Source organism: Dicentrarchus labrax, unplaced genomic scaffold, assembly GCF_905237075.1.
Source record: "Dicentrarchus labrax unplaced genomic scaffold, dlabrax2021, whole genome shotgun sequence".
Taxonomy (NCBI): Eukaryota; Metazoa; Chordata; class Actinopteri; family Moronidae; genus Dicentrarchus; species Dicentrarchus labrax.
This window is the reverse complement of record NW_026136705.1, coordinates 17,288,754-17,301,390: the sequence shown is the minus strand read 5'-3', so window position 1 is coordinate 17,301,390 and position 12,637 is coordinate 17,288,754. Positions and strand designations below refer to the sequence as shown.

The window sequence follows — 12,637 nt, the reverse complement described above, 5'->3', positions numbered from 1 at the left end:
GCGCATATTATAAAATAAATATTCTCTATAGGCCTAAAAACGGATTCCCGAGCTGCAAGCCCTTATTATTAGGCTATGAGAAAATGTAAGTGCTAAGTCTACTCTGCAGGCCCATACACTGTGCAGACACCAGACCGCCAATGGTCAATAGAGGGCGCCATGTGAAGACCGCCAGAGCATATAAACCTGGCTTTTCACAAGTAAGTGGTCACTTAACTCGTCCAGAGTGTAACAGAAAGATAGGAGCTGGATGGTGCTGCTTGGAGGCTGGAGAGGTAAGGAAGTTTGTACATACCCTGGAGAGCTCACATACCTGTTGCTGACTTTGCTTTGTAAAAAAAATCATTGAATAATGGGAATAGATTTGTTTGTTTTATTTAAATAAATGAAACAACAGATATACAGAGCAGGCTATCTTAATTATAATATGTTGGTTTGCTTATTTTTATTCATGAGATGTAACTGTGCAACGACTTTTTTTTTTTCCTGGTTGAACAGATTTTGTGTGGGTGCATGTACAGTATTGTGTGTGTGTGTGTGTGTGTGTGTGTGTGTGAGAGAGAGGGAGAGATAGAGGTTGGCTGTGTTGGCTGATTTGTTTATTGTTTGTCTGGCAGCTCCTTCATGTTTTGGATGCACCACAGTAATTGCAGAGGGAAGTTGCGGTTGGATGGGCCTGAGAGGACATGTAGGGGGCTGTGTAGGAGAGAAGGGGAGAAAGACAGAGAGAGGGGCCACGGGGTGAGGGCAGCAGGAAAAGAAAGCCCCATTTTTATCCAGTTTGGACCAGTTTGTCTTTTCCACCAAACAGCAGAAACTCTGTGATACCACCATGGATGCTTCTCCAGTTATTAGTGCCTATAATGTGATGTAAGATCTTTGTCCCTGCAGCAGAGTGATGTAATGATCTTGGCACCAGCAGGAGAGTTAATCATTTGCCATCCATTGTTTCTATTAGTTGGTGTAGCTCTTCACAGCAGCCAACATTGCCTCTGTCTAATTAGAAGGCTTTCAATTAATTCCCAAAGTTATGAAACGAAACAGAGCAGATGTATAATTCACAGATGTCACAGATTCATTTTCACTTGATTTCATACAGTGCAACAAGTTATCTTCAAAGTGGTCTTATCTTGTGATCTTATAAAAACTGAACCTTCCTGTCCTTCAGTGACTTCAGTGATAACTAACTATAAACCACCCCCCCTTCCTCTTGTGCCTTTCTCTTCACAGATAAGTGATCAGTGATCCTTCATCCTGAGCGTCAGTCAGGGAGGCTTTCTCTGTGCTTCCAGCTTGCTCCTTTCTATCCCCTCTGCCGCTCTCTGACTCTCTGTCTACTCTTCGCGGCTTCTTCTCTCCCTGCCTTTACTTTCTCACAATCGAACATGCCTCCGACCCTGACCACAGCGTTTGCCAGGCGCTGGTGGATGGCAGTGACTGCTATCATTGAGAATCTGCTGTTCTCTGCGGTGCTGCTGGGATGGGGGTCGCTCCTCATCATGCTCAAGTCAGAAGGCTTCTACTCTTACCTTTGCAACGACGAGGGTGAGTCACAACTGTTGCATGTCTGTGTTGATAAATGGATTATGTAAGTTCCCCGAGTAATGTCACTTATCGGTCACTTTTCATACTTCCCACACCTTCGCCTTAATGTGCCTTGATGGTGAATCACATAGTCTCTAGCATCTGTCTTTGTGAGGTTATAGCACAGAACACTGGCTGACTAGTAATGAGGGGTCAGCCAGTGTCATTGTGAGTTATAGGGCAGAGGAGGGAGCAAAGTTTTATTCAACACATGCACTGTAAATTAACACTACTGCCTTTTAGCCTCGTCCATTCTCTAGGAAGAATAAGTGTTTTGTGTGAAAGGGTCATGGGCTGTTTTTTAGGGACTCAGGAGATTAAACCAGATCAGTTGAATTAAAAAGAGAGCAGGGGTACAAGTTGTCAAAGAAGTCCAAAGTTGAAGAGTAAATCTCCAGCTAAAGACAAATGGCAGCAGACTGATTTAGAGGGAACTGGTAAACCAGTGACAGACTGGATCAGCTGTCCCTTTGCCCTCACCCCAAGTCCCTCGTCTCTAAAGCCTCTTCTCTTTTTCTCCTCGTCCCCTCACTTTCACCAAAGCCAGACAGGTGCTTTGTATTTTTAAGTACAAAGGTGGAATTGATGCACACAATGGCCCCAGTCAGGTAGAAGAGAGTAAGCAAAAAGAAATAGGAGAGGAATCAGACCAGACGTATCCTTTGGACCTCAGGTGACACTGTGTCTTGAACCATGTCCTGACCGTGGTGAGCCCTGCTAATCCCACAGACACTAAACTATTGGTCTCACTAGTAGCACTCCTATCTCCTAGAGAGTTCACACAATTGATTTATATGACTGGTGATTTGCAGGATGTTTTTTCAACTCCTAGTGTCTGGCACTGTCTTCCTAGATCCCTTACTTGATCTATAGGCTTATTCAGCATTAGTAGATACACTTCCTAAAACTAAACCATGGTTTTACCAGCAAAGGGAGATCACTTTATAGGATACTAAAAATGTTTCAGCTGTTATACTGACTTCCGACTCATAACTGAAGTAACAATTGAGCATCCTCAACTGTAGATGACATCCTGGAGGACTGCCACAGCCACCTTATCTTGTTTCTGATGATATAAGAGGATGGCAGCACCAGCTCAGCTCTTTTCAGGCTTGTGACATGTGATGAAGGGACAGAGTGATCCACAGCAGGGTTTTATTACTGGTAATATGGACGTTTAAAGTCCACTGACAAAGGGCAGTGAGGGAGAGAAGACTGATAGCAAAGTGATGAACAGTGGAAATCAGCGAGCTGGTGGGGTTGGTGGTTAAAAGGATACCGATGATGAAGTGTAGATTAGGCTTTTGTGCACATGCAGCAAATATACTGGAGGAATGGTTAAAGCTTGATTTTATGGTGGTAGGTCAGCGGGCACGAGTCAACATGGAAAGGAAAACATGTGGTCTCGCCTCATTTCCCACCTGGTCAAAACGGCTGTGGTGCTCTTTTTGTACAATGTTAAAATGATTTGTTGTGTATTTTTACATGTGTGTGAGTTTTTTTGGACTCCTGAACAAAGCACATACTCCCTGGAATTTATATAAATCATATTTTCAATGTATCTAGAAAGCTGTATGTTTCACCAATAGAGGCTGAGGATGATGCATATATATATATTTAACAATCAATTAAAACTCCCCACAAGCTCTTAATTTCACCTTCTTGCAACACATGCCACAACAACACCAAGTTCTTACTGTATGTGCACGTTCAGACATATACGTTGTCAACCAGTTGCTCCCTTCGGCTTTGCTGCACGTGCATGAACTGACTTACTAAAGTAGACTTTGGCATTCTCGTGCCTACGAAGACATCAAGTGGCTGATACCACAGAGTTGTGAAGTGAGTGTAATCGAGAAATAATCAGCTCATAAACCAATACGTTTCTAAACTGCTTCTCCCATTTCCCCCTTACTTGGACTCCTCCTGGACTTTTGTACCTTTTCACATTATCTACTTGAAGGTTCTGATGATAATGTGAAGTTCATAGTCAGTGCAAGCCTATCACTTTTTATCCCTGGCATTCCAGCCTACTAATAAAATCCAAATAGCACCTCAGTAAAGAACGGTTTAATGTTTCTGTGGGTCTGAACTGTAAAGGGGCAGAATTGTAAGTTTTTTTGCTTCTGCCCCTGATATGATGTTATACATGGGTTTCTAATTTGAGGATTTGTGAATCCTGTGAATAAGCAGCGTATTGACACAGTAAAATTGTATCTGTATGTCAAGAAGCCACAACTCACTATACACTGAACCATCTGCAGGCACACATAGCTGAACTCAACTTTACACAGTCATGTAATTATTCACCCCTCTCAACATTTATGGATTTTTTTGGGGGGGTATCAGTAAGACTAAATAAGACTTCCAAAAAAACGGTCACATTGTAACAACCTGAACCAACCCAACTGACAACTTATTTTACACCTTCATGCCTCATGTTCTTCAGGTAACAGCACCAGCTACAATCTTTCCCAACCCCTGGCAACTCCGATACCCAACGAGTACGCTGAGTACTATGAAAGCGAGGGTGCTGTAGTTGGTCTGGGAGACGGAGTCGAGATGAGGCCCCTGGTTCCTATGGATGGGCCCCTGAGGATGAACGGCTGGCTGATTTGTAAAGAACAGGATGAAATGCTGAACCTGGCGTTCACAGTGGGCTCTTTCCTGCTCTCAGCCATCACCCTGCCACTGGGGATCGTCATGGATAAATACGGACCTCGCAAGCTACGGCTACTGGGCAGGTAAGCAAAGAAGAGAAGGAATTATTCATACTACCATGTTATTTATAGGAGGTATGTAAACCCTAATTTCCATTGAAGAAATGTAACTGTCATAAGCAGTGTTTGACATGATCATTTATTTTTCAGCACGTGTTTTGGACTGTCCTGTCTACTCATTGCTTATGGAGCCTACAATCCAAATGGTAAGTCCGCTTAAAGAGTACTCCGGTGTACTTTTACAAACTGTATTTGAAACAATGTACAGTAGTTTGGTTATTGACAGACTCTTGATCTAACATATGTGTTCTTTGCAGAACTCTCTGTCCTTATCTTCATTGCCTTGACTTTCAATGGCTTTGGGGGGATGTGCATGACCTTCACCTCTCTCACAGTAAGTATGTGCACGGTTGCGTGTTCTTTGTAATCCTCCTGCTGCAGAGCCATTGCACCTGCCGCATAATTTTTGTCCAGATGTATATTTTCTCTTGGCATAGAGCTTCATAGGCATCAGTAATAGTTTGCTGGCTCCCTGTCTGCTCACCCTCACCCTCGCCTCGTGTGGCATTCTGTTTTATTTATTTATCTTCTTACACTGCACTCTGTGTTCCTGCACACAACCAGGCTGAGCTCTGGACAGCAGAACGGGGTGGGCAGGGGGGCGGTGGAGGGGTATGCAATGGTTCATTATCACTTTCCGCTGCATCTATTATTGTGCTCGTCTTTTTAACCAAATACATGCAGCTACTTTAATGTACAAGCACAAAAATACACTAATCACAAATTATTATTTGGAAACTAATGTATTTTGTGTTTACAGGGAAGTTAAATGTATTCATTATAAATTAATTAATTAACCATTATTTAACCAAAGAAGTCAAATTCTCATTTACAATGACGACGTGAGTACTTGCACTTTAACTTAGCCTGTGACTAATTATGGACAGTTTAAAAGTAGTGAAGTATCAAAATGAATGCAGCAGAACCCGAGATATCCCCTTTTTTCCGCACACAGTAATTTTCCTTTTCAAAATCTGGGTAGTAAATTACCCACAATGCAACTCAGATATGTAGATGTGTTATGCTAATAGTTGCTAAGGTAGCCTCTAGCCTCAAGCACAGGTCAGGAGCAGACTACACCGCACCATACCCCTAAACTGTTTTTCATTTTCACATTTAGTCTTCAGCTCCAACCTACATTGGTAATTTATCAGATTTTGTGCTTCCTTTGAAGCCACAAAAGGCTTTACGCAACTTTTTCTTATTACATTGTTTTACTCCCCAAGATCTGTAAGCAGACTTTTATGTGCCAAATCCGTGGAGTTCCCCTTTAAGTATGAGCAGGACCTCAGATACACAGGGAAACACGGAAAAACAACCGATGCTCTTTAAGATGCGTAGGGGTTCGCAGGGTCAACCCCCTCATCATTCCTTTGCATTCTTTCCCTGCTGTTCTTCATCCTCCTGTTCCCTCCCCTTGCCATCAAGTTCAGACTACGGCCACTCACACAGGAGTCCTGGGCTGTACCATGGTGATGCTGTTCACTAGAGAAGGGCTCTACTCCAGTAAATCTCCCAATACAATTCCCCTTTTCTATACCACCACAGGCTGTTACTGTGATGTGTATCTTTATGTGGTATTTGTTGCATCTACCTAAATCTCTCATTAGTTGTTGCCGCTAGCCTGAATGTCAGCAATGTGCTAAAACCATAATTAAGGGCTTTGTTTGCTCTTTTCCTGCATGCTTCGTGTAATGGAGTCCCCCAGAGTCTGTGCATAAAACCATGTTTTCCCCTCATACTTGCACCTTTCACTCCATCTCCTTCACAATCTCATATACTATACATGAAAGCCTCAGTGCTGGGTTAATCATTAGACGCTATGCTCCTTGATCATGACTCCACCTCAGACCTACAAGCATTCACTCTAAGCTGATGGGTGTTGGGTAATACTCAGCTGCCCTAAGCGGCCACCACTGGCTCCCTGCCAATGTCAGTTGTCAGGTCACCTTTCCCTGTTCAGGTGTTGTCCAGCAGCTGCTGATGTATCTGCTTCTAATTCTATTGGAACAGTTTTCCAAGTACGCCTGATATTTCTATGAAATACTGTAACTTGGTTGCTTCAGTGTGCACACTTAATTTAGTGCACACACACACACACACACACACACACACACACACACACACACACACACACACACACACACACATACCTCTTCCTCAGCTTCCCCAGTCTTATGTAATTGAATGTGCTTGTTGTTGTTCAGTCTTTGGAAACAGAACAGCTTGTGAATGCCTTTGTATTTGGATGTTTTGCCACCCACTGTCTCCTGTTTCGTCTGTTTTTTCCCTCCCAACTCTCTTTCTTCTCTTTCCTGAAACGGGAGTAAAGTAATGTCACCTCACCTCAGTGACCCTCTCTGATTGTTTCAGCTGTATTCGTCAGCACTGTGTCATGTATTGGACAGCTGTGTGTGTTATGTGATGGTGTTTCATATTGCTTTTACTGGTGTTGCGTGTCACTTTGTTGTCCTTTATTTTCTCTGGTGTTCTTTCTGTAGAGCTATGTCTGCTTGCTAATTGGTTCCCACTGTCCACTCTGACCCGGGAGTCAGTAGGCACCATCCTCATAGTGTCCCCAATCTGTCCCCCGCCTCAAGTTTAAAGCAGCTACACTGCAGCTCAGATCACCATGATCTTGGCAGCAGATGGTTTAACCTTTATACTTACATACAAACTGGGATGTAGCTCATCTCTCTCGAGACACGTTGTGATGATGTGGTAATCTGAAAGCTGTCTCTTTTCCTCTCTCGTTCTCTCTCTAGCTCCCTAACATGTTTGGGGACCTCCGTGCCACCTTTATTGCCCTGATGATTGGCTCCTATGCCTCCTCTGCAGTCACCTTCCCTGGTGTCAAGGTAACAAACACATAATCATACTGCACAATGCATGTGCATGTGCATAACAGTAGGCACCAAATTTATAACCTAATGGGTTTTTTCTCATTCTATACTTGTTTAGCAAATTCTCTGTTTTACATAAACTGCAATAACTCTGCACTGTGCAATCTGCAACCACGTTACTTTTACATATTAAATAACGATACTGGAAAATTCAATACATGACACTATGGTGACGTGATCATTTTAAATTGCTACCACTTAGCTTAAAATGTTGCGCTATTCATCCTTGTATAAAAATATTAATAACACCATGGCTGCCACTGTGTATTTTGATGCAGAGCTGGATCCAGCTGAATAAATGTTAACATTATCTACTATTAAATTACTAATTCAGTTCAAGTATATTCTGATTTCAGGTGTTGGTTGTCTGCTCTATTTTTTGTACTTATTGGTCATATTTTGATGTGCACAGGTGATCTATGACCTTGGCATATCATTCATCACTATTCTGGTGGTGTGGGCCTGTTGTGCTGCACTGGTCTTCTTGAACTGCTTCTTCAACTGGCCACTAGAACCATTCCCATCACCAGAGGACATGGACTACACGTAAGTTATAAGTTTTCTACCTTTAAGTGTTTCAGAAATAAAACTAGTTGGACTAATGAAGTGACAGCAGTCATTAGTTTGTTGCAAAGAATAGTAGTCATCCCCCTTGACACTTATGTAATATGTGCAAAAATATGTGCGATGTCATGCTGCCAGGTTAAAGTCTATCTAGTAAGCTGAACTCGTCCATGTGGTAGATCCTTGTTAATTTAAATCACACCGTTTTGTTAAGCAAAAAACATTTCCAGTAGACTGATTTGTGCAGGATTTGTAGGGTTACCTCCTCAAGAAGCCACATTCTACCTTTTTAGCATTAAGTAACACATGTATCCTGTATGTCACTATTTTCTATTTATGATTCTATTTTTTTTTTTCCCTCCACGACCTCTTCCCTTGTCTCTTAACTTTTGTCTGTTCTTCCTCACACACCGTCCTCATTGTTATTTGTCCTGTTCATCTGTCTCTCCTCCTCTGCTTTCTCAGTGTGAAGATCAAGTTCAGCTGGCTGGGCTTTGACCATAAAATCACCGGGAAGCAGTTCTACCACCAAGTGACCACAGTGGGCCGCCGTCTCAGTTTGGGCAACAGCCTGAAGGAGAAGGAACCGACCACTAAGGATGGACACAAGCTCTGCCTGTCCACCATGGACCTGGAAATGGATTGCAAGCCACAAAATGAATGTAAGAGTGCAGAACCCAAAAGCACTGTATGTAAATTTGTTGCTAGGATGTTAGAAAAAGCTGGACCCCTCTTTTGATGCACTGTAATTTATGTCTGTTTGGTTTCTGTTTCTCCTCTGCAGCCCAGTCATTCTTCAAAACTATCAGCAGCCCCATCTTCCTGCTCAGTCTGGTGACCATGTCCGTCACTCAGCTTCGTCTCTTGTTCTACATGGGGGCCATGAACAGCGTCCTGGAGTCGCTCAGTGATGGAGACCTCAACAAAGGTCTGTCTCTCTGTATTTTGCTGTGCGTGTAGACATAAGAATGTTTGTTGTTTGAGTTTTACCTCGACTTAAGTTGTTTTTTGCAGTTTCTTATGACATATACTGTTTTGTCATTTTGATTCATGACTTAAATTTTGTCTGACTTACATGGTTTTAATTGATTTCTTAGTGGAGAAGATGGAAGTTGGTAAGACTTAAATCCTGTATCAGTAGATTACTGAAGTATTAGAACACAGTTAGTTTATTAACCTCTAGTCTTATATAGCTTTTCCCTCACAATACTGTATTAGATCCCCTACCTCTACTTTCTGGTTTCTTTCTATCTTCTCTTTGTCATAGCTAGTGTTGTTATTTCATTATTTGACCTTGGCTGTTGTCAATAACCCAGTCCTTCAGTTGTCATTCAGCTTAAATCTGAAACCACCAGCTACCATTTGTTGTACTCATTAACTAACATTGCCCCTCAGCACTTACTCATATGAGCAGTTTCACATGAGGTACTTTACATTTACCATCACTCCCATGGCCATAAATCTCTTAATGGCATCTAATCGACTTTTGAACAGTCGTTTTCTCCGTATCGCTGCGGTTTTACTCTATAAGGCTCTACCACCCGGGACTAATAATTAACTGTACCATCATAGTCATTAACCATGTAGAAAAAGATCATGAACCCTCCTTCTTCTGATGTTTTTATCCTTGCCCCAACCCTTGCCCCTTCTTACTTCTCAATTTCTAATTGTTGTTTTTTTACAACCTTTTTGACCTTATTCTAATCCGTCTCCCAGTGAGTCTGTACTCCTCCATCTTTGGCGTCCTGCAGTTGCTTTGCCTGATGACCACCCCCGTCATTGGTCAGATCATGGACTGGAAGCTGAAGGACTGTGACGATGGAGAGAAAGAAAAGGAACCCTGCAGCAAGTGAGTCAAGTTGTTTCTTAGACTGCCCTTAACACCTTTCTATTTATAGGCCCAGACATTACTGCAATGTTTATTTTCCAGTGGGATGAATAAATCCAAGAAACTAAGCACTGAGTTGGGATATCAGTGTCTGATTACCTTTTTTTTCTCTTTCTTGTGGCTGATTTTGATCCCTAGGGGTGAGATAAAGAAAAAGCGGAGAGACAAAAAGACCCAGAAGGTGACCAATGCCCTGCGAGCATTCATCCTCACCAACGTCCTTTTAGTGGCATTTGGGATCACATGCCTTGTGCCCAATCTCCCCCTACAGGTGAGTGATCCGCTTGAAAGTGGTATCAATCTCATCTAACTCTCAGCAGGAAAGGCCTTCATAAACTAACTGATGAATATTGAATATTAATTTCTTCTATTTTGATCTCTCCTCAGATTGTGTCATTCGTCCTACACACTGTGGTGAGAGGATTCATTCACTCTGCTGTTGGCGGCCTCTATGCTGCTGTGTAAGTCTCAATGTACCTCTAACCTCACACACACTCACAAGCACAAACACACATCACCATTTTCAGCTTCAAACCGGGAAACTAAATGTATCGCTTCCTTCTCTCCAGGTATCCCTCCTCCCAGTTTGGCAGTCTAACAGGCATGCAGTCTCTGGTCAGTGCTGTGTTTTCTCTACTGCAGCAACCTCTGTTTCTGGCTATGATGGGGCCCCTGGGGGGAGACCCACTCTGGGTATGAATACACACACACACAAACCCTAAAACAAACATATTAACCCCTCGGGCGTGGCTAATTCTGTTGTTGTTCTCCAGGTCAATGTTGGACTCTTTGCTGTGAGTATGCTGGGCTTCTTGCTGCCTCTCTACCTGTTCTGCTACAGACGGACGCTCGACAAAGAGCAGCAGCAGAAGGAGGAAGAATTTAAGATCTACATCAAAGTCAACGGCTCCGACATCCCTGAGGCCTATGTCTAGAGGAAAGTAGATGAACAGAAGATGAAGAAAGATCTTTTTACTGAGAAACACTGGCAATCCAGTAATACCTGCATACATATGCCTACAAAAGAACAATTGAAATCCTAACTATTTAACTAGTATCACATGTAAACATACAGTACAACTGTGGTATGTCTTTATTGAGTACACACACAAACAGACTGCCACTTCCATTTTCCCAAAATCGCACGAAGATAAACTGATGCTGCAGTTTTCACGGAAACAAGTACATTGGACATGTCGCTGAGGAGGAAAGTGAAAACGGGAGAAGAAGAGAGAGGAAAGACTGTGAAAGGAAAGAGGCATCAGCCCTCTGCATTCCCCCCAAATCCTCTGACTTCTCTTTTTATTCCCTCCTCTCCGAGCGGCACATTGGTGCAGTTGCATTCCACATAAGACTGCTTTAATATTCCCCATTTGAGCAGAAAACGGAAAAAAGAGAGCTTGTTAAAGCCGATGAATTTCCACCTTTTCTAAATGTCACCCACACAACCAACCTCACCATTATAAGTGAGCAATCCCATTACTATGAGTGTTGTGTTCTTCTTGTCTTTAATATGTGTTGACTTTAAATCATCCTGATTGTAAAAACCCATTACATGGTGCTGCCTTTCTGTTCATCAGCTGGATTTTTTTGCTAGATGGAATGAGGTAAGTGTGGACTGAATGGCATTAATGAGCGACAGGGAGGAGAGAAGAGCCTTATTGCTGATGTTTTTTGGGTGAGTAGAGAAGACAGTTATAATGATTAATTGTTGTTGCAGTATAAAACTACTGTAGCTTAGAATATGCTGTAGTACTGGATGAATATCAGTGTTTTTTGGGGCTGTATTCTATAAGAGGGACATCAAACAAACCTTTATGTTTTGCTTAATGTCATTTATGTTTAGAGTATTTATTTTATTTTCTGTTTTCTTTAGTTTTCTTTTTTATACTTTACCAGGAGTGCCTTTTGAAAACGTGTTCATTGGGCAGCGTCTTCTATTGAACTTTTTGCACATGTCAGCAATAACTGTTTCCCCTTTGCATTACAAGGTAATACCATTTATGCATCCGTGGTTTTTAACATTTAGATGCAATTAACCTCTCCATTACCTTTATCCATAAAATCATCATCAGTAAGATGCCTTAGCTTAAAGCCAGCATTTCATTCAGTCTATGTACCTACTGTTCAGCACTTTATACCATTAATCACACAGATCACACGTCAGCTCCTTACAGCACTTCTCTCCCGATGCCTCTCTACAGAAATAGTCCCACTTTAATGTTGAGCTCATCCTACCTTCAAACGCGTATTTATTTTATTTTACACTCACTTTTCCAAAACTAAATTTAATGATGTATTTAAATTGCGCTGTGCTGCCGACTCAACTGTGTCGTTTGCATAGAGCTCTTCCTTGTATCATTGAGGCTAATGTAGAGGTGTTTTGTTGTGCAGGCATTCCTGTTTAAATGTGGAAGAATTTGTGGGGGTTAATAAAGTTGAGTTGATCTCTTTAAATGGTTGCTCTTCTTCATGTTTTTTTCATTTTTTTTTTTTTCGCTGCTCACCAGGCTACATTATATGTCTCTGTGTAACTGTATCTGTGTAATTCTTACCTTGTCGCAGAAACTGTGGCAATTTAACACTCACTTAGTCATTCCGAGTGTGGTGGCATTATAACAGAGCAGATCTCAACCCAGTTCTCTTGTGCAGGGACAGCTTGCTGTTTTCATATGCAGGAATATTGTTATGACTGCATAAAGCATTTACTGATGAGAAATGCTCTTGCTCTGCAGTACTATCGGTGTTCTGATAGCTGTTCTGATTCTCAAAATCCTAAATACAAAACTGTGGCGTAAGCCCACTGATCTTTCATCAGGGTGCAACTGGTTCCTATGGCGATCAAGTGTAAGGCTTGTAATTTGAAAGTTCAGCAGTTTTTAGATTAAAACAGTGTCCCTTTGAGATTTTCAAAGTGT

At 42.0% G+C, this 12,637-nt stretch overlaps 1 protein-coding gene across 2 annotated transcripts; it reads left to right on the top strand.

Moving 5' to 3' along the window:
* The first annotated feature begins 200 nt into the window (after window positions 1–200).
* Window positions 201–12,181, top strand: slc43a2b (solute carrier family 43 member 2b). 2 transcript variants are annotated; one of them, XM_051402112.1, is made up of 15 exons: window positions 201–275; window positions 1,231–1,545; window positions 4,034–4,328; window positions 4,455–4,510; window positions 4,622–4,698; window positions 7,130–7,222; window positions 7,680–7,813; window positions 8,297–8,493; window positions 8,616–8,759; window positions 8,929–8,946; window positions 9,548–9,680; window positions 9,858–9,990; window positions 10,107–10,180; window positions 10,289–10,412; window positions 10,493–12,181. In XM_051402112.1, exons 2-15 carry the CDS (start codon window positions 1,386–1,388, stop codon window positions 10,652–10,654), a joined length of 1,800 nt encoding a protein of 599 aa, XP_051258072.1. In that variant the 5' UTR covers window positions 201–275; window positions 1,231–1,385; the 3' UTR covers window positions 10,655–12,181. The 2 variants fall into 2 exon arrangements, with proteins under 2 accessions (XP_051258072.1, XP_051258073.1); XM_051402113.1 differs by lacking the exon at window positions 8,929–8,946.
* The last annotated feature ends 456 nt before the right edge of the window (window positions 12,182–12,637 follow it).

Excerpts from the sequence above, each read along its gene's own strand:
- slc43a2b (XM_051402112.1), top strand. The coding sequence starts at position 1,386 with ATGCCTCCGACCCTGACCACAGCGTTTGCCAGGCGCTGGTGGATGGCA. Across the intron at positions 1,546-4,033 it reads TTACCTTTGCAACGACGAGG|GTAACAGCACCAGCTACAAT; the intron begins GTGAGTCACAAC and ends CATGTTCTTCAG. Across the intron at positions 7,814-8,296 it reads CCAGAGGACATGGACTACAC|TGTGAAGATCAAGTTCAGCT; the intron begins GTAAGTTATAAG and ends CTGCTTTCTCAG.